This window comes from Protopterus annectens, chromosome 1.part2 (assembly GCF_019279795.1).
Source record: "Protopterus annectens isolate FY-2018-M chromosome 1.part2, PAN1.0, whole genome shotgun sequence".
NCBI lineage: Eukaryota > Metazoa > Chordata > Ceratodontiformes > Protopteridae > Protopterus > Protopterus annectens.
In genome coordinates this window covers 408,148,027-408,172,905 of record NC_056727.1, presented here as the reverse complement: position 1 = coordinate 408,172,905, position 24,879 = coordinate 408,148,027, and the positions used below count along the sequence as shown (strand labels likewise).

The following is a 24,879-nucleotide window of genomic DNA, read 5'->3' as shown; positions in this document are numbered from 1 at the left end:
TTCTACAACCAGGACAACTACTGATACGGACAGACAACACCACAGTTATGTGGTACATAAACAAGCAAGGGGGATCTCATTCCTACCCCCTTTGCAGACTAGCCATGGATCTATGGAACACAGCTCTAGCTTGCAATCTGGACCTTCAAGCTCAGTTTCTACCAGGGAAGCAAAACTTCCTGGCAGACAGTCTGAGCAGAAACCTTTCAGATCCACACGAATGGATGCTGGACACCGAAATATTCAGGATGATAACAGCAGTCTGGGGATGTCCTCACATAGACCTCTTTGCATCCCATCTCAATCATCAACTACAGAATTTTTGCACCAGGACTTTCCACGAACAAGCTTGGAAAGTGGATGCACTATCATTCAGTTGGAGAAACCTCTCGGGATATGCCTTTCCGCCTCTTCCTCTTCTTCCACAGGTATTATTAAAGATCAAATAGGACAAGCTCAAGATGATAATCTTGTTGGCCCCAAATTGGCCTCGACAGTTTTGGTACCCCACTCTGAAAAACCTATGTCTGGAGCCCCTTTGGGTCTTACCACAGACTCCGAACCTTCTGTCCCAACATCAGGGTCAGGTTCTACACTCCCATGTCAGCACTCTCAGCCTGGCGGCCTGGTTAATCCAGGGCCTTTGATTCCTTCTCTCCTACCCAAGCAGGTTATGGATGTCATTTTAGAAGCCAGACGTCCTAGCACTAGAAAATGTTATGCAGGAAAATGGAAAAGATTTTGTTCCTGGATGCAGGCTCAGGATTCTGATCCTCCTCTTCCGAACATTCCTTTGATTTTACTTTATCTGACAGATCTCTTACATAAGGGTCTCTCTTTCTCTTCCATTAAGATACATGCCTCTGCTATTTCCGCTTATTATAATACAGACCCTCCAATCTTTTCCCACCAGCTCATGAGACAGTTTCTCAGAGGAGCTAAGAACTTAAGATCTCCTAGATCTCCTCCCATTCCTGCTTGGGATCTCAACTATGTTTTGGAAAAGCTCACCTTACCTCCTTTTGAGCCTGCTGCCTCTTCTGACATCAAAGTTTTATCTTGGAAAACAGCCATCCTGTTAGCCCTGACCTCTGCCAGGAGAGTTTCAGAGTTGCAAGCTCTTATGGCTGTGGAACCTTATATTATTTTTCATCAAGACAGGGTATCTTTGAGGACTAATCCCACATTCATGTCTAAGGTGGTTTCCAAAGTGGCTTTAAATCAAACTATCCACTTGCCAACTTTTTTCCCCACTCCTCAAAATAAAGGGGAAAGGATCTTACATTCCTTAGATGTACACAGACAACTACGTTTTTACCTGGACAGAACCAAGGACATCAGAAAATCAGAGCAATTGTTTGTTTCTTATGCTTCAAGTTCCCAAGGTAAAGCCATTTCAAAACAGACCATTTCTAAATGGATTGCTCATGGAATCAGATTTTGTTATTCACACCATGGAAAGCAAATCCCAGGGAGTATACGGACTCATTCCACCAGAGCTGCTGCCACTTCTGCTGCCTTCCTCAGGGGAGTTCCTACCAAAGACATTTTGGAAGCTGCAACTTGGAGTTCAGTGCATACTTTTTCAAAGCACTACAATCTACCTCTCTACTCTAAATCTAGGGCAGGCTTTGCTTCTGCAGTCTTGCAGGGCCTTTTAGCTGCCCCTTCTACTTTATGACCACCTCCCTTTCATTCTGCTTTGGGATTCTACCCTGCAGTCATGACTGCAACAGTGAAACACGATGAACATAGTACAGTTGTGTACACCTACCATAAATGTAGATGTTCGAGTGTCTTCACTGTTGCAGTCTGGGATGTCCTTCAAGGATGCATCTGCAGTCCTTACATATGGGTTGTCCTGCCTCAGGCAGCCCTTCGGTCGGCCGGATTCCAAAGTCTGGGTCCTGCGTCGGCTGATGTCGCCCTTTTCCCCAACGTCAGAGCGCCTGGGGTATAAAAGCGTCAGCCGACGCCATCTTCCTTAGTCTTTTTTGCCGCGCGGTGCCCGAAGCAGAAGCAGTTCGCAAGTGCCGGTCGGCCAGCTCCTGTGATTTCAGCTACCGAAGTCTTCAAAAAAAGCTAAGTACCCCGTTGGGGGCTCTTTCTTGCCTCAGCCGATGTCAGATCCAACGGTTAAAGTTAATAATTGTTTAAATTGTGGGAAACAAATACCTCATAAGGATTTCCACTCTTACTGCTTACCTTGCCTAGGCCCAGACCACGACATCTCGGCCTGTACAGCCTGTGCTTCCTTCAATAAACGCACTCTTAGGCATCGGGCAGAGTTTGCAGAGGAATATTTTGGGCAAAATTACTGTTATAAAATGCCGTCGGAGCTTCCGACAGCTCATTTACCCAAAAAACGTAAGGAGAAGGACCGACACACGCGGTCCGCAGTTTCGGCCAACTCCACGCCCAGGCCTACCGCTAGTGTCTCGGTCTCTGCTGAAACCGAATCTCTACCGGTTCCGACCGACGACACCGCACAGTCGGTACCTTCGGTACCGGAGGCCTCCACTGGGTCGGTCTTAGAATTACCGTCTGAAACCGGTGCTCCGGAGATATCCAACACCATTTCTGTGGATAAAACTACTCCAGCACGTGGGGCAGCCAGGCCTCCTGTATCCATGTCCATTAAGGCCTTTACTCGTGCTAAAGCTGCTAAACAGCCAAAATCTCTCCCTCCCAAAGCTATTCCTCAGGGATCCTCTACAGGTTCACAAATTTTGAGCTTAGCTGAGGACCTTATCTCCTTAATCAGGGGCTCTCAGCCACACCCAGACAGGGGCTCTCAACCACCTCCAGGCAAAAGGCCCAGGGTTGAGCAGACAGATCCCCAGTCCTCTGATGAGGCCTCAGATGACTCTGCCCTTTCAGATTACCAGGAGGAGGCCTTTCCGGCCTACGAGGATTCTGATGCAGAGGAATCTATTCCCTCGGCTTCCCCCCCTGAAGAGTTGTCCTTTGGGGAGACTCTTCACTCCATGAGAGAGCATTTCAAATGGCAAGGCCAGGAATTCTCTGATTCCAGGAAGAGGTTAAGGACTTTTTTGCATTTACCTCAGCATAGACCTTTGGCTATTCCTCCTGTTTTAAATGTTATAGAAGATGTGTACTCCGAGTCTAGTATTTCCCCAGACTCCCTTCCTCTGGCTCCTGTCAAACCCGACAGGTACTACAGGGTCCCAGACACACATCTATTCCTTTACAAGGGCCACTCGGCTGACCCAGAAACTATTTCCCAGGGGCCTAAAGGGGTTGCAACCACCACTACTAAGAACCCACTTCCTTCTGAAAGGGAATCCAGGGCTTTCGAGAGATGGGGTAAAAAAGTGTACACTTCTTCCACTCTTTCTATGAGAGCATTGAATTGTCAATTCCATATGATACAGTATCAAGAATATCTGTTAGATGAATTGCATAAAAAACTAACCTCACCTGAACCCCTAGTTCGCAAGGCGCTTCAGGATCTGGTGCATAACTCCCAGCAGGTTAGCAACCATTTCTTACAGTGTGGATGTCCTTCATGGATGCATCTGCAGTCATAACAACTGGGTTGTCCTGTCGTCAGGCAGCCCTTCAGTCGGCCGGATTCCAAAGTCCGGGTCCGGCTTCGGCTGATGTCGCACTTCACCCGACGTCATCTCTGCTGGTCTCCTGGTATAAAGGCATCAGCCGACGCCATTTTCTTCAGTCTTTCTTGCCGCGTGGCGCCCGAAGCAGAAGCTGTTCGCAAGTGCCGGTCGGTCGGATCCAGAGATTACTACTACCGAATACTACTTCGAAGACTTCTAAAAGCTAAGTACCCCGTTGGGGACTCTTTCTTGCCTCAGCCGATGTCAGAAAAAGTCAATAACTGTTTAACTTGTGGGAAACAAATACCTCATAAAGATTTCCACTCTTACTGTTTGCCTTGTTTAGGCCCAGACCACGACGTAGCAGCCTGTTCGGCCTGTGCTTCCTTCAACCGACGAACGCTTAGGCGTCGGTCGGAGTTTGCTGAACAGTTTTTCGGTTCAGATTTTGTGTACATTATGCCGTCGGATCCTCCGACTACCCAAATTGTTAAGAAACGCAAAGAAAAAGACCGACACTCGCGGTCCACGGTTTCGGCCGAAACCATGGTTAAGCAAACATGAGTGTCTCGGTTTCGGCCGAAACCGAGAAAACTGATCAAAGCACAGCTGAATCTTTGACTACTTCTGAGGTTCCCGCTACCTTACTTGAATCGGCCTCTGAAATTTTACCTACTACAGTGGTTCCTAGTGAATTATCAGACACCATCCCTTTGGATGTCTCTACCCCAGCACGTGGTGCTGCTAGGCCTCCTGCAGCCATGTCCATTAAGGCCTTTGCCAGGGCTAAAGCAGCCAAGTCTACTAAATCAGTGCCTGTTAAACCCCCCTCAACCAGGCCCACTTCTAGTTCACAAATGCTTACTCTGGCAGAAGATTTAATATCCTTAATTAGGGGATCTCAATCTCACCCAGACAGGGCCTCTCAGCCCCCAGAGAAGAGACCTAGGGCAGAGCCCCCCGAGCCTGTGTCCTCTGATGATTCTGCGGATGACTCAGATATTACAGACCAGCCAGAGGCTCCTTTCTCCAATTATGAAGACTCAGATGCTGAAGAATCCATTCCAGCTGCTTCTCCACCAGAAGAATTCTCCTTTTGGGAAACCTTACTTGCCATGCGAGAACAATTCCAATGGCAGCAACAGGATTTCTCAGATTCCAGAAAAAGACTTAGGACTTTTCTGCACCTTCCACAACACAGGCCCTTAGCTATACCTCCTGTCCTCTCTGTTGTGGACGATGCCTTTAATGATGTCTGCTCTGCACCAGATTCCTTACCTCCAGCCCCTGCCAAACCAGACAGATTTTACAGGGTACCAGACACTCATCATCACCTATACAAGGCCCCACTTGCAGACCCCGAAACTATATCCCAGGGGCCTAAGGCAGTAGCCTCGACCACAGCAAAAACCCTATTCCTTCTGAAAGGGAAGCCAGGTCTTTAGACAGATGGGGCAAAAAGTTTATACCTCAGCTACTCTCTCAGCTAGAGCTTTAAACTGTCAGTTTCACATGATACAATACCAAGAGTTTATGCTTGATCAGTTAACTAAAAACTATCCTCTGATGACTCTATAGATAAGAAATATGTATTAGAAATGGTAAATAACATACAACAGGTTAGTAACCATTCCTTAAAATGTGGCTATGATGCACTGGAGGCTTCATTTAGATCAGCCATGACTGGCACAGTGATAAGAAGACATGCATGGCTGAAGGAACAAGTCTTACCGGATCATGTTAAAGCTAAGTTATTAAATGCTCCTATGGATAAGACCAGTTTGTTTGGTACACCTGCCCAGCAGGTAATGAAGAAAATGGAAGAAAAGGCAAAATCTGTTCAAACGGTTAAAGATTTCTTGCAGGTTCAGCCCCAAGGTTTAGCAGGAACTGGCCTGCCAAAATTGGTCCTTTCCTGACTCCACAAGATCCCAAAGGGGCAGGAATAGGCGTGCCAGAGGCAGAAACCAATCCAGAGGAGGTGCCTACAGAGGACGACAGTGGCAAGGTAATAACAGAGGCACAGACACAGCCACTACCACTACAACAGCACAATCACAGTGACTTAACTCTAAATCCGCCTACCAGGGAACAAATAGCAGCTCCATTAGGCGGAAAATTAACCTTATTTTTGAAAAACTGGCACTATATCACAAAAGACAAGTGGATTTTGCAAACCATAGACCAAGGTTACCGGTTCCACTTTCACACTTTACCAGTCAAAAGAGGAATGCCAAACCTGCCTCCAAATCAAAAACAGAAGCTCTACAGCAGATAATGCAATTAGCAAAGATGAGAGCTGTGGAAAGAGTGCCCATAACAGAACAAGGCAAAGGATTTTACTCCAGACTATTCCTAGTTCCAAGAAAGGAAAAAAGTTGGAGACCTATTCTCGACCTGTCCACCTTAAATACATACATCATTGTCCCAAAATTCAAAATGCTGACCCTACAGCAACTTCTTCCCATGCTGGGCAAGGAGTGTTGGCTGGTAACTCTAGATCTCAAGGAGGCATACCTGCACGTCCCCATTCGACCAATTTGCAGAAGATACCTCAGATTTCTTGCAGGATCAGAGCATTATCAATTCTCAGCATTGCCCTTTGGCTTATCTACTGCGCCCAGAGTATTCACAAAATGCCTGGCATCAGTAATCGCCCACTGCAGACTACAGGAATCCAAATTTACCCATACCTGGACGACTGCCTGCTACAAGGGGACAACAAAAGCAAGCTGACAACAGATTTATAAAGGGTCATTTACTTGCTACAAGCACTGGGATACACAGTCAATTTACAAAAGTCAAGGCTGATACCATCCCAAACAAGGACATTCTTGGGCGCGGAATTGGACACTGTAAAACAAATGGCATTCCTAACCGCAGAAAAACAAAAAGAACTCCCTCTTTACTTCTTGGCTCTAACAAAACAGAACAAGTTAACAGCAAGAAAAGTTCTGCAGGCCTTGGGCTACATGGCATCATGCATAATCTTGATTCCACATGCCAGACTACATATGAGAAAACTACAGTGGTACCTAAGGAATTTAAGGTCCCAACACAGGCACAGCCTAGAAGCAGAAATTCCACTAATCCCATGCCTAAAACAGGAGTTCCTATGGTGGGCTCAAGCATGCCAGTCAAACCCAGGCCTACCCTTTCACAGCTATCAAGCAAGCCAGACCATCACAACAGACGCCTCAGACCTAAGATGGGGGGCTCACATGCTGGACAGATGCGTACAAGGACTGTGGACGCAGGATCAACTTCACCTGCACATCAACCTAAAAGAAATGCTGGCAGTAAAACTGGCAATCCAAAATTTCAGACCATTTCTCAAAGAGGGCCATTTGATGATAAGGACAGACAACACCACAGTCATGTGGTACATCAACAAGCAGGGAGGCACTCATTCATACCCCCTATGCAGAATGACTTTGGAGCTTTGGAACCTGGCACTCAGCTACAACATCCAGTCACAGGCAATATTTGTACCGGGAAAGGACAATACTCTAGCAGACATATTGAGCAGAACCACATCGGATGCCCACGAATGGATGCTACACCCGGACATCTTCAAGACCATCTCAAAGAAATGGGGAAGGCCACAGATAGATCTATTCACTTCCCCTCTCAATCACCAGCTCAAAAAATTCTGCACAAGGACATTCCACCCACTTGCATGGAAAGTGGATTCGCTCTCCTTCAGCTGGAAAGGTCTAACAGCATATGCATTTCCACCTCTTCCCTTGATACACAAGGTATTACTAAAAATCAAGGAGGAACGTCCAAGGATAACCCTGATAGCTCCAAACTGGCCAAGACAACACTGGTACCCATTGCTGAGGAGCATGTCTCGGGACAACATGTGGCCAATACCCATGATGCCTTTGATGTTAACTCAGAACAACTACAGCATCATGCATCCAAACCTAAAAACGTTGCAACTGACTGCATGGAACATCACATAGCAGCAACTAACCCAGAACTTTCCCAAAGGGTTAAAGACATTATCCTTGAAGCCCGCAGACCTTCAACAAGAAGGAACTATGCAGGAAAATGGAAAAGGTTTGTCATTTGGAGCACTGAAAGAGGAAAAGATGTGTCAATTATAGATATGGCTAACATTCTGGAGTATCTGGCAGAGCTTCTACATACAGGCCTGTCCTATTCCTCCATCAAGATACATGCATCAGCTATTTCAGCAGAATACAGCTTTGATCCACCTGTCTTTTCACATCCTTTATTCAGGCAGTTCCTCAGAGGAATCAAGAATGTAAAACCTCCAAGGAAACCACCATTGCCAGCTTGGGATTTGAACTTTGTGCTAGAAAAATTGACACTCGCGCCTTTTGAACCAGCAGCTACAGCGGACCTACAGCATCTATCGTGGAAAACTGCTTTCCTACTGGCAATAACCTCAGCAAGGAGGGTCTCTGAACTTCAGGCCCTAATGGCAGTACAGCCCTTCCTAATCTTCCACCAAGATAGAGTGTCCATGAGGACTAACCCTACGTTTATGCCTAAGGTGATATCCAGAGTGTCTTTAAACCAGGCAATCCACCTACCTACCTTCTTTCCCAACCCACAAAACAGAGGGGAAAGAATGCTGCATTCCTTGGATGTACATAGACAGTTACGCTACTACCTGGACAGAACAAAAAGTAGCAGAAAAACTGACCAGCTTTTTGTAGCCTATGCAACAGGAAGGGAAGGAAAAGCTATTTCCAACCAGACAATCTCCAAATGGATAGGAAATTGCATACGATTCTGTTACTCCTTCCATGGAAAACCAATTCCACAGAACATAAGGCCTCATTCTACAAGGGCAACAGCCACTACCACAGCCTTCTTACGAGGAGTGGCAACCAAGGACATTATTGAGGCGGCTACTTGGACCTCCGTGCATACATTTGCCAAGCATTATAACTTACCTTTGTACTCCAGATCCCGAGCAGGGTTTGCCACTGCTGTGCTGCAAGGGATCCTAACCACACCATAATCTATTTTTTTTTCCTCCTCCCTTAGTTGGCTATGGTATTCTACCCAGTTGTTATGACTGCAGATGCATCCATGAAGGACATAGTACAGTTTTGTACCTACCATAAATGTAGATGTCCGAACTGGATAGCATCTGCAGTCAGGATTACCCTCCCTCCTTCCCCTCTGTGGTACTCCTAGGGTATTTACCCTCCTAATAGCTAGCTAGTGGGGGGAGTCTCTTATGGTGTATTTGTTTGTATATATGTACATACATGCTTATTTTCTGAGTTTGCCTTCTATCCTTTTGGAAACATTGGCATTTATCCAAAAATTAGCCTTCCAGGAAGGGCAACTGGCATCTGGGGCAAGAAACACTGAAGAAAATGGCGTCGGCTGATGCCTTTATACCCGGAGACCAGCAGAGATGACGTCGGGTGAAGTGCGACATCAGCCGAAGCCGGACCCGGACTTTGGAATCCGGCCGACTGAAGGGCTGCCTGACGACAGGACAACCCAGTTGTTATGACTGCAGATGCTATCCAGTTCGGACATCTACATTTATGGTAGGTACAAAACTGTACTTTATGATGCATTTGAAGCTTCATGTAGGTCAGCAATGACTGGTGCAGTCATACGTAGACATGCTTGGCTGAAGGAACAAACACTGCCAGATCATGTTAAAGCAAAGCTTCTGGATGCACCACTGGAAAAACAAAAGTTATTTGGTTCCACAGCTCAAGAGGTCTTAAAGAAATTTGAGGAAAAGGCTAAATCAGTACAGACAGTCAAAGATTTTCTCCAGGTCCAACCACCAAGATTCAGCAGAAATTGGCCTTCTAAGAATTGGTCCTTTCCAGACACAGACAGATTTCAAAGAGGCAAAAACAGGCGTGCCAGAGGTAGAGGGCAAGCTAGAGGCTCCTACAGAGGACGTCAATGGCAGCCTCCTAACCAGAGAGGTAGTGCAGGACCTACAACTGCTGCACAAGGAAACATCAATCCTCCAAGGAAACCACCAGTGCCTACATGGGACCTTAACTTCATGTTGGAAAAATTAACTCTACCTCCCTTTGAACCAGCAGCATCTTCAGAACTACAGTTCCTGTCTTGGAAGACTGCCCTCCTTCTGGCCATAACCTCAGCAAGAAGAGTATCTGAGTTACAGGCCCTCATGGCAGTACAACCATTTCTTATTTTTCATCAGGACAGAGTCTCATTGAGAACCAATCCTTCATTCATGCCAAAGGTGGTATCCGGGGTCTCACTGAACCAAGCTATTCACCTGCCTACCTTCTTTCCAAATCCACAAAATAAAGGAGAGAAACTTCTGCATACCCTGGACATTCACAAACAGTTGCGCTACTACTTGGACAGAACTAAGACTTACAGAAAAACTGACCAGCTCTTTGTAGCATATGCTGCTGGTGTACAAGGAAAAGCAATTTCAAAACAGACAATCTCAAAATGGATAGGGAATTGCATTCGATTCTGTTACTCTTTTCATGGCAAAACTGTGCCAGCTAACATTAGACCTCATTCCACCAGAGCCACAGCCACCTCCACAGCCTTCTTAAGAGGGGTGGCTACAAAGGGCATTTTAGAAGCTGCTACATGGAGCTTCGTGCATACATTTTCCAAGCATTACAACTTACCTTTATATTCCAGATCCAGAGCAGGCTTTGCTACTGCAGTCCTGCAGGGCATTTTAGCTACACCATCCTTTTCTTAGGTCCTACCACCCCCAGCTTGGCTATTGTATTCTACCCATATGTAAGGACTGCAGATGCATCCTTGAAGGACATAGTACAGTTTTGTACCTACCATAAATGTAGATGTCCGATAGGTATGCATCTGCAGTCAGGCTTTCCTCCTCCTACCCTCTGTGGTATTCCTTGGGTACTTATCCCTCATTCTAGCTAGCTGGGGTTATCTATTATGGTGTATTTGTTTTATATTGCTGTGCATGTTTGGAATTTTTGCATCTCTCCAAATTTAGCTTTCCTTAGAGGGCACCTGGCATCTGGGGCAAGAAAAACTGAGGAAGATGGCGTCGGCTGACGCTTTTATACCCCAGGCGCTCTGACGTCGGGGAAAAGGGCGACATCAGCCAACGCCGGACCCAGACTTTGGAATCCGGCTGACCGAAGGGCTGCCTGAGGCAGGACAACCCATATGTAAGGACCGCAGATGCATACCTATCGGACATCTACATTTATGGTAGGTACAAAACTGTACTTTTCCCTCCCTCTTGTCCCCTCTTATTTTTACTTTTGTGTGGTTCCTTTTTTCACCATTCTTCTGAGGTGTATTTGCAAAGGATATGGGACCTTTCTCATTTTGAGACTCCTGACATCTAGGGCAAGAAAAACTGGAGAACATGGCGTCGGCTGTCAGCTTTGTACTCCTGACGCTCTGACGTCAGGGAGCATGGTTGAACAGCCGACGCCGGACCCAGACTTTGGGATTCTGGCCGACCGAGGATTGCCTGCCGGCAGGGGAAAACCCTATAGTCATGACTGCAACAGTGAAGACACTCGAACATCTACATTTATGGTAGGTGTACACAACTGTACTTTCCTTTTCTTCAAACTTAAGCTTCGTTGGTGGATTCATCAACTCTCTGTCATTCCAGGGATTCCCCTTTAGGCTCCAATTCCTTCTCAGGAGCTGTTCACAGACGCCTCAGACTTGGGATGGGGAGCTTTTTGTGGCCCTCTAAAGGTCCAAGGTCTCTGGCCTCCGCATCAGAGGTCAGACCATATCAACATAAAAGAGATGAAAGCTCTGCAAGCTTTTCATTCTCTTTTCCATCAAGGCCCCCTCAAAGTCTTCACAGACAATATTACTGTGCTGTGGTACGTCAACACGCGGGGGGCTTACGAAGTCCTATGTCCTTGGAAGACTAGCTCTTCAAGTCTGGGATCAAGTGCCAAGTGACTCTTCAGGTGATTTGCATTCCCTCAGACCACAATCTAGTGGCAGACTCCTTGAGGAGGTCTAGAACACAGACTCATGAATGGATGCTTCACAGAAATATGTTTATGGACATTGTGCATTGGCAGGGTATTCCTTGGGTAGATCTGTTTGTCTCCCCTCTGAATAGACAATAACGTCTGTTCTGTTTCAGAGTCCTAAGTTGTCTGACTTGGAAAGTTGATGCCCTGTCTTTTCCTTGGAAGGGAATGTTTCTGCATGCCTTCTCCCCATTCCTGTTTTACCTCGAGGTCTGCACAAGATCAGGCAGGACTTTCCCATAAATCTTGCTGGTGACTGCCTTTTGGCCCAGGCCCACTCTTTGAATGCCACTGTGGGTGATAGGGTTTCAATTCCTTTTAGTCACTTCTTTTCTGAGGACGTTTTCCAGGTTCTGCAGGACGCTAGGAAACCCACGGTCATAAAATCATGTATGTCTAAATGGAAAAGATTTTCTGTCTGGTGCTTATCTCACCATCAAGATCCCCTCTCTGTAGAGGTTCCTGTGGTTCTGTCTCATTTGTGTGATCTGCTACATGCTGTGTTGGCATAGTCTTCAATGTTCACTTAGCAGCTGCTGAGGTCAAGTAGTTTCTTAAGTGTGTCCTTCATATCAGGCTTCCTCGAAAGCTTATTCTGCCTTCTGACCTCAATTTTATACTTGAAAAACTGACTCGGGCTCCTTTTTCAGCTTCCCTGCAACATTGGACCTTAAGCGCAGACACTCTTAGCTCTCACTTCAGCCAGGAGAGTGTCTGAGCTTCAGGCTCTCATGACTATTCCTCTTTTTAAGTTTTTCACAGAAACAGGGTGTCTCTCTTTAAACTAATCCTTTGTTTATGCCCAAGATAATCAGTGAGTTGTCCTTAATCAGTCTATTCACCTTCCTTCCTTTAATCCTTCGCTGCAGTCTGCCAGTGAGAAGGATCTTCACACCTTGGATCTGCATAGACAGCTCTGGTATTATTTAGCTAAAATAAAAGCAATTAAAAAATCTGAGCAGTTTTTTGGTTCCTTTCATCGCAGGACTTTAGGTTTGGCTGTTTCTAAGCAAACCATCTCCTCCTGGATTTCTAAAGCCATTTCCTTTTGTTATTCTTTTCATGGCAAATATCTTTCTTCATCACTAAAGGCACATTCTACTGGGCCAGTTGTCTCTGGTGCTTTTTTCAAGGGTTCAGACACTTATTCCGTCTTTAAGGCTGCTGTTTGGTCCTCTGTTCGTACTTTCACTAAGCATTACAAATTGGATGTTATTTCCAGGGCCAGGGCAGATTTTGCCAGGGCTGTTTTACATGGACTTGTAGAGGGCTGTTCTGTGCCTTCCACCAGCTGGGCTTCCTCTTAAGCTGTTGTACTCTCCCTTTTGTGAAAAATACTGTAACAGTGATGTGGAAGGACATAGCTCAGTTGTGTAAAATCTTGCCATAAGAGTAGATGTCCTCCTTTTCACTGTTGCAATATTTGGTCTCTCCCCACTTCCCCCTCTTTTATTGCTCTTACTCTTATGCAGTATTTTTTTTGCCTCCTGGCTCAGTGATCTGTTTTGCCTTTTCCTTCAACCCTTTTTCCTTGCTGGATGGACATGTTTTCTTTTGTTTCTGAGGGTATTCTATTCCTCCTGGGACATTTCAGTTCTGATTGTGTCCATATGTCACCTTATGCTGTATGTCTTAAGTGGAGAGCATACGTGTGATGTACTACACTGAGGGTATTCTGTTCCTCCTGGGACATTTCATTTGTGAGTGTTTGTGGCCATATGTCACTTTATGCTGTATGCCTTACTTGGAGGGCATATGTGTGATGTATGGTGCTTGTAAGACTTTGGTATACTGGCCAGACGTTGAGCTATCTTTGGCAGGAAATCCCTTATATAAAGAAAACTGCAGCAGTGAAAAGAAGGGCATCTACTACTGTTGAGGTATGATTTTACACAATGGTACTACTTTCACACTTCTGCCATGCTGGCTTGCAAGGAATTAAATTATCAGACCCAAATGACAAAATACCTGTTGTCTGTTGTGAGTAAGATTTTGACTAGCCTTGAGGTTTCTGAAACTAAACAGCAGGCTATTTCTGTTGTGGGCCAGGCTACTCAGGTAGCCAGATAGTACCATAAAATGTAGATGTTCTTCGTGTTTCACTGTTGCAGTCATTACATTTAGGTAATTTGCTGGCAGGTTGTCCTCAGTCGGCCTGATTAACAAAGTCTTGGGTCCTGCGTCGGTTGCTGTCCCTTCTTCCATGACGTCAGGTCGTCAAAGATATAGAACATGCAGCCGATGCTATTACATCAGTCTTTCTTGCTGTGCGGTGCCCGAAGCAGAAGCAGTTTGCAAGTGCCGGTTGGCCAACTCCTGAAATTTTTGTTTTCGAGTTTCAGAACCAAAGTCTTCAACTACAATCTAAGTACCCCATTGGGGAAACTTTTTCTTGCACCTTACCGATGTCAGTAAAAGTTAATAATTGCATTACTTGTGGGAAGCAAATACCTCATAAGGATTTTCATTTGTACTGTATTCCTTGCCTAGGCCCTGATCACAACGTGCCTTGCTGTCGGTTTTGTGCTAAATTTAATCATCTCGCTATTAAACAACGGTATATTTTCACTTCTAAATACTTTGGCTCACGATTTAATTATCCAGAAATGTCGTCTGTTAGCAATCCGACTACCGGAATACCTAAAAAACGCAAAGAAAAAGACAGAGACAGGCCGTCGAGGTCCAAAACTGACAACGACGCTTCTCCTAAGCCAGTCGCCAGTTCACCAGTACTCAGTGAGGTGCTTTCGCAGCCCCTGATACCCACTACTTCTGATTCACAGGCCTCTACTGAGACCCATTCGGAGTCTGGTATGCCACGAGATACTTCAATTATGGAACCCGCGGATGTCTCTACCTTAGATGGGTCCGGAGCTGTTGTGCATGCACCGGCTTCTGAGGGTGCTTTCAGGACTACAGATTTGTATATTAGACCAACACCATCTTCAAAACTAAGGCCAAAATCTAAATCTATGTCTAAAAAACCAATCCCTGGGCCGCATGTGCAGGCCCCTATGCTTAAAAAACAAATGATCAAAATGGCTGAAGATTTAATTACTATGATGAGGGGTAGCCAACCCCCTCCTTCTAAGAGGCCTAGGCAAGACATTGATTATGAATCTTCTGAACAGGATTCTATTTCTTCTGACTCTTCTAATGAACAGGATTTGTCTGTACCTACTTATGAGGACTCTGATGCAGAAGATTCCATTCCTTCTGCTTCTCCCCGTGAGGATTTTTCTTTTGGGGAAACTTTACATACCTTAAGGGAACATTTCTACTGGGAAAGTCAGGATTTCACTGAATCTAAAAAGAGACTTAGGGATTTTCTTCTTCATAGGCCTTTGGCTATGCCTCCTGTTCTAGACATTGTTGATGATGTTTTTTTCAGAATCTAGTATGGTTCCTGATTCTCTGCTTCAGGCTCCTTGTAAGCCAGACAGATACTACAGGGTTCCTGACTCCCACAAATTCCTTTTCAAAAATCCTATTGCAGACCCTGAAACCATTACTCAGGGTCCCAAAGGCATTAAGGCCTCTACTGCTAAAAATCCTACCCCTTCTGATAGAGATTCCAGGGAGCTGGATAGATGGGGTAAGAAGGTTTACACTTCTGCAACCTTGGCAGTCAGGGCTTTAAACTGTCAATTTCATATGCTTAAATATCAACAGCATATCATGGGACTGCTTAAACAGAAAATGATGTTAATTTCTGACTGTGTGGAAAATAAAGATTTACAGGATTTATTGCATTCAGCTGAACACGTTGGAAAACATGCTTTGCAATGTGGTTTTGATTCTTTGGAGGCCTCTTGCAGGGCTGCTGTAACTGGGTCTGTGCTAAGAAGGCATGCTTGGCTCAAAGAGCAAACTCTGCCTGATCATGTTAAAGCAAAATTGTTGGATGCTCCTTTACAACAGGACCGTCTCTGGTAATAAGGCTGAAGACATTTTAAAAAGGATGGAAAATAAAGCTAAATCTATGCAAACTGTGAAAGATTTCTTACAAGTGCAACCTCCAAGATTTAGTAGGCACTGGCCTACTAAGAACTGGTCCTGTCCATTTCCTTCAAGAGACACTCAAGTCAAACCCAGACATTTCAAAGGCTCAAGGTTTCAGTCACAAGGGACTTTTAGAACAAAACAATGGGGTGCCTCCTCCTCCAAATCTGGAAACAACAAGGCACCTCCCTGTGGTAAACAGTTTCAATGACTTCCCTCTACACTTACCAAGCACTTACCTTTTAGCCGCCCCTTTGGGGGGAAAACTGGCACTTCATGCAAGAAACTGGCAACTTATAACCCAGGACAAATGGGTTTTAAATATAGTATCCCAGGGATGCAGATTTCATTTCTACACATTGCCAATCCCAAACGGATGGCCAGACCTGCCCCCAAATCAGTGGGCAGAGGCCCAGAAACAAATACTGTCCCTTATGAACATGGGGGCTATTCAACCAGTGCCAGAAGAGGAAAAGGGACAATGTTTCTATTCAAAACTTTTCCTCGTACCCAGAAAAGACAAATCATGACGTCCAATTCTGGACTTATCTACTCTAAACACATTTCTGGACTTTCCAAAATTCAAGATGCTGACTCTTCAACAGTTACTTCCTATGCTAGGCAAAGATGCCTGGTTGGTAACTCTAGACTTAAAAGAGGCTTACCTGCATATCCCAATCAGGGAATCTTGCAGAAGATATCTCCGCTTCAAAACAGGCTACTTGCATTACCAGTTCTCTGCACTGCCCTTTGGCTTATCTATTGCACCCAGGGACTTCACGGAGTGCCTAGCTCCAGTAATTGCATTTGCAGGCAAAGAAATATTCAAATGTATCCATACCTGGACGATTGTCTAATTCAGGCAGAAAGCAAGGACATTCTTCTAAAACATCTGGCATTTGTAAAAAGTGTTCTAACTTGTCTAGGGTACACCATAAACGAAAAGAAATCACATCTGGTACCCTCTCAAAAAATTACATTCCTGGGTGCAAGCTTGAATACAACTGCCCAGATGTCTTGGCTTACGCCGGAAAAGCAAATTCATTTGGTAACTTACTTCAAACAGGTGGCCACAAAAACCCTGCTATCTGCAAGACAAATTCTGCAAGCCTTTGGGTTCATGGCCTCCTGCATTCTTCTAATTCCATATGCAAGACTGCATATGAGGAAACTTCAGTGGTACTTAAAACGTTTATGAAGTCAGCATTGTCACAGCCTGGAAACAATGATTCCTATCATAGCTTGCCTGCAACTAGAGTTCCTATGGTGGGAAGAGGCCTGCCACCAAAACAAGGGACTACCATTCACTCCACCCCCTGCCACCCAAACCCTAAATACAGACGCATCAGAATATGCTTGGGGGGCTCATCTGGCAGGAAAGTGCATTCAGGGCAAATGGAGCCCAAATCAAATGCACCTTCATATCAATCAAAAAGAGATGCTAGCTGTACAGAATGCACTGACAGCCTTCAAGGACTACCTTCATCCAGGACAGTTAATGTTAAAGACAGACAACACCACAGTTATGTGGTACATAAACAAGCAGGGGAGTACACACTCCTACCCCCTTTGCAGACTAACCATGGCATTGTGGAACACGGCCTTGACCTACCAAATACAACTACAAGCTCAATTCCTGCCAGAAAAGATGAATACTCTGGCAGACGAACTAAGCAGAAATCTCATGGACCCAAACAAATGGAAACTGGAACCACGGATTTTTCAGCATGTTGACACGCAAATGGGGGAGTCCAGACATAGATCTTTTTGCCTCACCCCAGAACTATCAGTTGGACAAATTCTGCTCAAGAAGTCATCACAAAAAGGCCTGAAAAGTGGATGCTCTATCATTCAAGTCGGAAAAACCTATTAGTTTATGTTTTCCTCCCTCTGCCTCTGCCCTCCAAAGTTCTACTAAAAGTCAAAACAGACTGGCCTCGCCAACACTGGTACCCACTCCTGCGCAATGTGTCACACCATCCACTGTGGCGCCTGCCTCAGACTCCTTACTTACTGTCTCAGCAGAACATCCAAATTCTGCACACTCAGCTCCAAACTTTGAATCTTGCAGCGTGGCTAATCACCTAAATTCACCCTTAGCATCCCTCAGAAAACCTGTGATGGATGTCATTATGGAGGCAAGAAGGCCTAGTACTAGAAAATCTTATGCTGACAAATGGAAAAGATTCTGTGCCTGGAGTCAGTCACAAGGAATAAGCACAGCAGTGCCCAATATTTCTCAGATTTTACAATACTTAACTGAGATGTTTCACAAGGGCCTGTCTTTTTCTTCCATAAAAATCCATGCCTCGGCCATTTCAGCTCATTACAACATGGAACCTTCCCTCTTCTCCCATCCTCTGCTAAAGCAGTTAAAAACTTAAGACCACCCAGGAGAGCTCCAACCCCTGCCTGGAACCTCAATTTTGTATTGGAAAAACTCACTCTCCCTCCTTTCAAGCCAGCTGCTACTGCAGATTTAAAATTTCTCTCCAGGAAAACAGCTTTCCTTTTAGCAGTCACTTTGGCTAGAATGATTTCTGAATTATAGGCTCTTATGGCAGTGGAGCCTTTCATTATTTTCTATGCGGACAGGGTGTCTCTCAGGACCAATCCATCCTTCATGCCTAAGGTGGTATCCAGTGTGGCTCTTAATCAGACCATTCATTTGCCAACTTTCTTTCCCAATCCACAGAACAAGGGGGAGCGGATTCTGCATTCATTGGATGTACACAGACAACTTAGATTTTACTTAAACAGGACAAAATCTCTAAGAAATTCTGAACAACCACTGGTGGCATTTGCTGCAGGGGCAGAGGGAAAGGCTATTTCACAGCAGACTATTTCCAAATGGATAGCCATTGTATTCATTTCTGCTATATGCACCATGGTAAAACTATCCCCCAGGGGATCAGATCTCATTCCACCAGGGCTGCATCTACTTCTACAGCCTTTCTCAGAGGTGCTCCTACCAGAGACATTCTAGAAGCTGCTACCTGGAGCTCATTTCATACATTCACCAAACATTACCATTTACCTTTCTTCTCTAAATCCAGAGCTGCCTTTGCCACTGCTGTCCTGCAGGGCCTTATAGCTGGTCCTAATGCAGTATAAATCCATCCTCCCAACCATAGCTTTGGGAATCTACCCAAATGTAATGACTGCAACAGTGAAACATGAAGAACATAGTACAGTTGTGTACACTTACCATAAATGTAGATGTTCGAGTGTATTCACTGTTGCAGTCTTGGTTACCCTCTTTCCAGCCCCCTGTTTTTCTCTTACTATACCTCTACTTTCGTTTACTAGGCTTAAAAGCCTTTTTGGTGCATTTGGTTTTGTTTGGAGATATATTTTTTGTGTTTTTAATTTCATATATATATATATATATATATATATATATATATATATATATATATATATATATATATATATATTTTTTTTTTTTTTGCTCCCCATTTGGGGGGGCACCTGACATGTGGGGCAAGAAAAACTGATGTAATGGCTGGGCTGCATGTTTTATACCCCTGACGTCATGGAAGAAGGGACAGCAACCGACGCAGGACCCAAGACTTTGTTAATCAGGCCGACTGAGGGCAACCTGCCAGCAGATTACCCAAATGTAATGACTGCAACAGTGAATACACTCGAACAACTACATTTATGGTAAGTGTACAAAACTCTACTTTATGATGCAGTGAAGGTTTATTCCAGAGTGGCTGCTACTGGATCTGTCATCAGGAGATTTGCATTGTTTCATTCACAGGCTCTTCCTGAGAATATTAGAGCTAAGCTTTATGACTCCTTTCTTCACAGTGATTTTTTTGTTTGGACCAGCTGCAGCAGACTTTTTTTCAGTTTTGCAAATGAAAGGTAAAATCATGCAAGATTTTCAGTGAATTTTTTCTTACTTCATTCCCTAGGTATCAAAGGAACTACACATCTAAGCTTACTTCTTTTTTACCCATTGGGACCAAAAATCTGTTCAGAAAAGCAGGAAAATGCATAGAACAAACGTAGAAGATATTCCAAGTTTGGAAAACCTACTTTCTTCCTTCTCCTTCCTTCCTAGGTCCACCCCTCTCCACAAAAAGAATTAACCTCCTCATCTCCAGCTTGGCAGCTCATCACTTCAGACAAGTGGGTCCTATTTATCATTCAACCGGGTTCCAGTCTTCATAGGCATTCTTCCACCTTCCTCCAACCGGGTTCATCTGCTTCCTCCAGTTTTGCAGGATCTTTTTGACCAAGATACTATAGAATCTGTGCCCTTCCAACATCTAGGAAGAGGCTTTTATTACAGGTTTTTCCTGGTAACCTGAAGAGAATGAGATTAGAGACCTATTCTAGACTTGTCTCATTTCATTACTTTTCTGACGGTACATTATTGCCAAATGCTTTCTATTCATACTCCTCTCCCTTTCATCTTCCCCTAAGCTTTTCTGTTTTCTTTGGATATGAAGAATTTTTACCTTCACATTCCCATTCACCTTTCTTTCGGGAAATTTCTCAAGGTCTCACTTTTTCATCACACTTTCACTTCTCTGCTTTACCCTTTGGGTTATCCACAACCCCAGGGTTTTCACAACGTTCGTTGCTCCAGCTATTGCCTTTTAAAGGACTCAGAGAGTACAGATAGTCCCATATCTAGACAACCTTCTTATTCAGGCAACTTCTCAAGAAGACATGTTAAGGCATCTCAGCTACACTGTCTCCCTTCTACAGAGTATGGGACTACGCCATCAATCTAAAAGGACTGCTTTGACTCCTACCCTTATCTTGTCTTTCTGTGTTGCAGACTGAACACCTATCTAATGGTAGCTTTTCTCCCACAAGAGCAAATTCAGATTCTCTCAATGTATTTTCAGTTCTCCCTTCCTCTTCAATATTTTCCTGCAAAGGAAATTCTAAGGACTCTTGAGGTTTGTAGCGGCTACCATCCCCACGATTTCCTTTGCCAAACTTCACATGAGAAAAATCCAGTGGTACCTAAGATCTCTGTGGCCTCCACATTGTCAACCATGGGATACTCAGATTCCACTTCCACCATTGTAACTCTGTTTAACGAAAAGGAAGATCTCCCTGGTTTAGCTGAATCCAGGCCTATTATTCAGACCAACAGCTCCTGCTCAGGAACTTTACACAGATCTATCATGTCTAGGCTTCGGTGCATGGATATGCTTATTGGACTTTCAGACAAAGGAGGGAGCACATCAACATGAAAGAGACAAAGGCACTTATTCAGGCCCTGCAGGTCTTTTTTCACATGTGGAATTCAGGGCCCTTCTAGATTTTCATGGACAATAACCTATCATGTGATGTGTAAACAATTGGGGGGGATAACGTCCTACTAACTGTGCAGGCTAGCTATAAAAGCAAATCTGTCCATAAAAGCAGTTTGCATTCCTTCTTAGGACAATGTTCTTGTGGATTCATTAAGCACGTCCGTAGGAAACCCTCACAAATGGATACAAAACAGGTCTTCCTGGTCATAGTCCACAAATGGGTTACTCGTTAAGTAGATCTATTTGCCTCCATTCACAGCAGACAGCTCAGGCTGTTTTACTCCTGAATCAATTGTCCCCCATGCCTGCATGACAGACACCATGTCTTTTTCTTGGGAGGGGAAATTCCTTTATGCCTTCCCTCAACTTCCTCTAAGCTTCAAAGGTTCTGTTAAATTTAAAGGGACAGACCAAACATCTTGCTGATGAATCTTTTTTGGCTCAGGCAGCATTGATTCTTCCTTCTTTATCATCTGGCCAGGTGTCATCGATGCAAGTTAACATACAAAGTGGACTTGCTTACACAGATGAAGGGCTCTCTGCTTCATCTCAGCTTGCTAGCTCTAAATCTGACATTGTGGATGGTAAAATTTGAATCTCTTTCAGATACCAGTATTCCGAGGACGTGCTTCAAGTACTTCAGGAGGCAAGCAGGCCAACCAGTAGATCTTGTATATCTAAATGGAAACTTTTCTACGTAGTGTCACAAAAACAATGAGAATACCATACAAGCAGGGATTCACACTATCCTTTCATATTTGTATGAACGTGTTTTGTACATAGTGATTTACTATTGTTCTACAGAAGTTGAATCCACAGACTTGCAGGCTTGAAATAAACCCGAGGTGAACTAGTAAGGAAAACCATCTGGAGACAGTGGTTACCCTTAAGCTGAATTGTAATGTGAATTGTTAAAAGGGTTGTGGCAAAAGTCATAAGTTACAGGTAGTACATAGTGCAGGGGAACTTGTTTCCAGAGATGCTGATGTCATCTTTCTGTTGAACAGGACACTGGAAAAGCCATTTGTAACGTGCACTGTACAGTTTTGAAGGTGATCTAAAGCTAGAGAAGATTGACTGTAGAAGGGAAGCAGTATAATTACCACGAAGAAACTAAATGCTCCAGGAGACAGAATAGAGAAAGGATGGGTGGAACTGAAAGGAGAAATGGTTGTATGGGTTTCATTTAATTGGTTTGTTTCTGACATGGTTAGACTTATTAGAACACATCTTCTCAAGCTTTCATCTGCATCTTTAAGAATAAAACAAGGCAGTGCTTTCTTTACTGGTCTTTTTTCATGTTGACTTTACACAACATTTTATTTTTAACTCGTTGCTTAATTGTGATTGACCTTCAATGATGATTCATTAATTTCCTTTTTATTGGTAGGCTAATAGCAGTAATTAAGAGCATCATTGAAATATTACATGTTTTTCCAAATCCATTATTTCCCTTTTCCTACTCTAGTATGACCCCAAAATTTCTGCCAGTTTTGCAGCTGAACTTAAATTTCTGCCAGTTTTGCAGCTGAACTTTGAAACTGATGTATGAGACAATGTCCTCCTCCATACCAGTGTTGTTTGTAATTTTGTGGATTTTTCAGTAAAAATATATTGATGCCATTTGTTTTGTTTTTTTTTTTTTTCACTTTTCTCTAGAGTACAAGTGTAAGTGACTGCACACTGTCAGTCCTTGACTGCTCTCGTTTTGAATACCAGATTATGGCTGACACCTTTTGTCATTCATTGGATTCTGTTGCACGTGCACTTGACCATGATGGCAGTGAAGTTCTTATTGATGATCAGTATGGGCATTGCTGGATGGCTCAACCTCACCCTTCTCCATATTCTGACTGGATTGATATGATTTCACGGTGTGGCTGTGGAATGCACAAAAAACAAGAAAATATGAATTTCAAAGTTCTTGGAAAGAACAATCATATAGTAGCATTTGAAGGCTGCAGTAACCAAACACATGCAAACACGGAGAGTTTTGTTTTGGACTGTTTTGCTGGGAAATGTAATGCTTTACAAGTTGCTGTAGAGACAGCAAATCTTATTTTGGAACTGAAATATGTCATAAAGGATCCGAATTAAAAGCATCCCAAAATCAGCTTGTGGAATTGAAGATACATCACTGAATCGGTTTTGGTCTTGAAAATGATTTTACCCATATTTATGTACAGCCTACCACTTATACTATGTTATCAAATCTACTAGTTGTATATTTTGTTACTGTTAACTGTTTAAAAAAGATACATCTCTTGTCAGAAATTAGATGTTTATTTTCCTGTTCATCACTAGTCTTGCCCTTGTGCTCTGATAGCTAATGGAAGTGCACATGGGTTGTGTTTCTTTGGAATATTTGTTTTTTTTTTTTTCATTTTCATCGTCTTATTTTTAAGTACTGCAAAGGAAGTGTGTACCAGAGATCAGTTAACAAGACTGTTGTTAAATGAACACTGAAGTACTGTATTTTTTGTGTCCCTGCCTTCATCAAAATTTATAAAGAAGACACAAAGTCATGTTACAGCCATTAAAGTGAAGCATGCCTTAACATTCAGTCAGTAGACAGTGAATCACAGTTATGTGTTCTTGGACAGTAAAGATGTTTATTGACCAAACTATTGAGACTGGAAGTGTTTTGAATTTTTAATGCTTAATAGTAAACATAAGGGATTGTCCCCTCTTGCAGCATAAACTTTTTATGTTGTTCCCAACATCTTTATTAAACACGACATTAAAAAGTGATACATGTACAATAATTAAAAAGAAAAACTATGCTAACACTTCAATTTTTGTGCGATATACATTTTAACAATTTTCGTTCATTGCAATGTTACATAAATTGTTGAATTTCTGTTTTCCCTTAAATTTTACTCCTCCTGAACACTATTCTGCATGTATTGTTCACACAAATTCCATGCATATCAATATAATTTGCTCCTTACTTTAGATTTGCGAAAAGTCCCACTTCTAGTTCTTTTATCTCAGTACTTCAGTTACAGATGGTTTAGATTCTGATTTTCATTTTCTAGTAATTTTTTTTCTAGCCAATAGCATTAAACTTAGTAAGGCTTTACTACATCTAGGCAATTCAGACCTTGTGTCCCAGCTCAGAAGAATCTTTTCTTTCATTGTAACCTTTTGCTCCCCCAGCATTTCTGACAAAGTATTATGGTAATTTCAATTGTTAAGACTTCCAATCTTTTGTGTTCTGATCCATTATATTCTATTAGTTTCACATGTCTTTCATGCAAGACTTTTGAGAGGTGTGGAAAGCCCTAACTGTGAATCATAAGCTTTTCAGTAAAAGGAAAGAGGAAAAAAGGTTATTTCACTTCTGCTTAAATGTTTAAGTTGCACTTATGGTGACCTATTTGTTGATACTTTTTTGTAATTTTCTGCTTTTTTCCATGTTTTTGCAAAAAAGTTATCTGTTTGCATTTTTAGTGTGTTCTGCAAATTTGTAGCTTCATTTCTAGTTGGGGGTAAGATTGTGTGCATATGTTATGCTGCACTTCTATCTCCTTAAATAGAAGTACTGGTAAAAGCTAGTTGTTTGTATTTTGAATCCTGGATGGGGCCTTAGTCTAGTATGTTCATTCACATTTGTGGCAGAACTGGGAATTACTGCCAGATTTCATCCTCATTTAGTCATTTATTACTGCATTTTTGTTATAAACAGTGTTACTGGTAAATTTCTGCATAGTCTACTGCCTTAGATGGTAGGATAATTACAGTACTGAAATTATTGTAAATTCTGCTCCAGTGTTTTGGTGCTTTTTATATTTGTTTATATTCCAGTTTGCTGCCAGAGTCGTAGATATTGTGATTGTTATTTACTGGCTTAAAGTTGCATTTCAGTGCCTTTCTGTTCCCCTATTCTTTGTGTCTGCCTCCCCCCACTGAGACATTAAGGTAAAGTTTCTGAAATTGTAATCTACATTAGCACTGCCACCTATCTATTTTTTTCCTGACTATCTAAAAATCAAGGCAATTCTTCAGAAATCTAGAAAA

At 43.3% G+C, this 24,879-nt stretch overlaps 1 protein-coding gene across 2 annotated transcripts in view; it reads left to right on the top strand.

Annotated features, from left to right (window-relative positions):
* Positions 1-23,483, top strand: part of LOC122789345 (McKusick-Kaufman/Bardet-Biedl syndromes putative chaperonin-like) — a 286,212-nt gene extending 262,729 nt beyond the window's left edge. Inside the window, exon 4 of one of the 2 annotated variants that reach the window (XM_044056727.1) lies at positions 22,519-23,483. In XM_044056727.1, the coding sequence (XP_043912662.1) occupies positions 22,519-22,956 (438 nt within the window). In that variant the 3' untranslated portion in view covers positions 22,957-23,483. The remainder of the gene's footprint in view (positions 1-22,518) is intronic. The other variant, XM_044056734.1, reaches the window with a different exon arrangement.
* Positions 23,484-24,879: the final 1,396 nt, after the last annotated feature.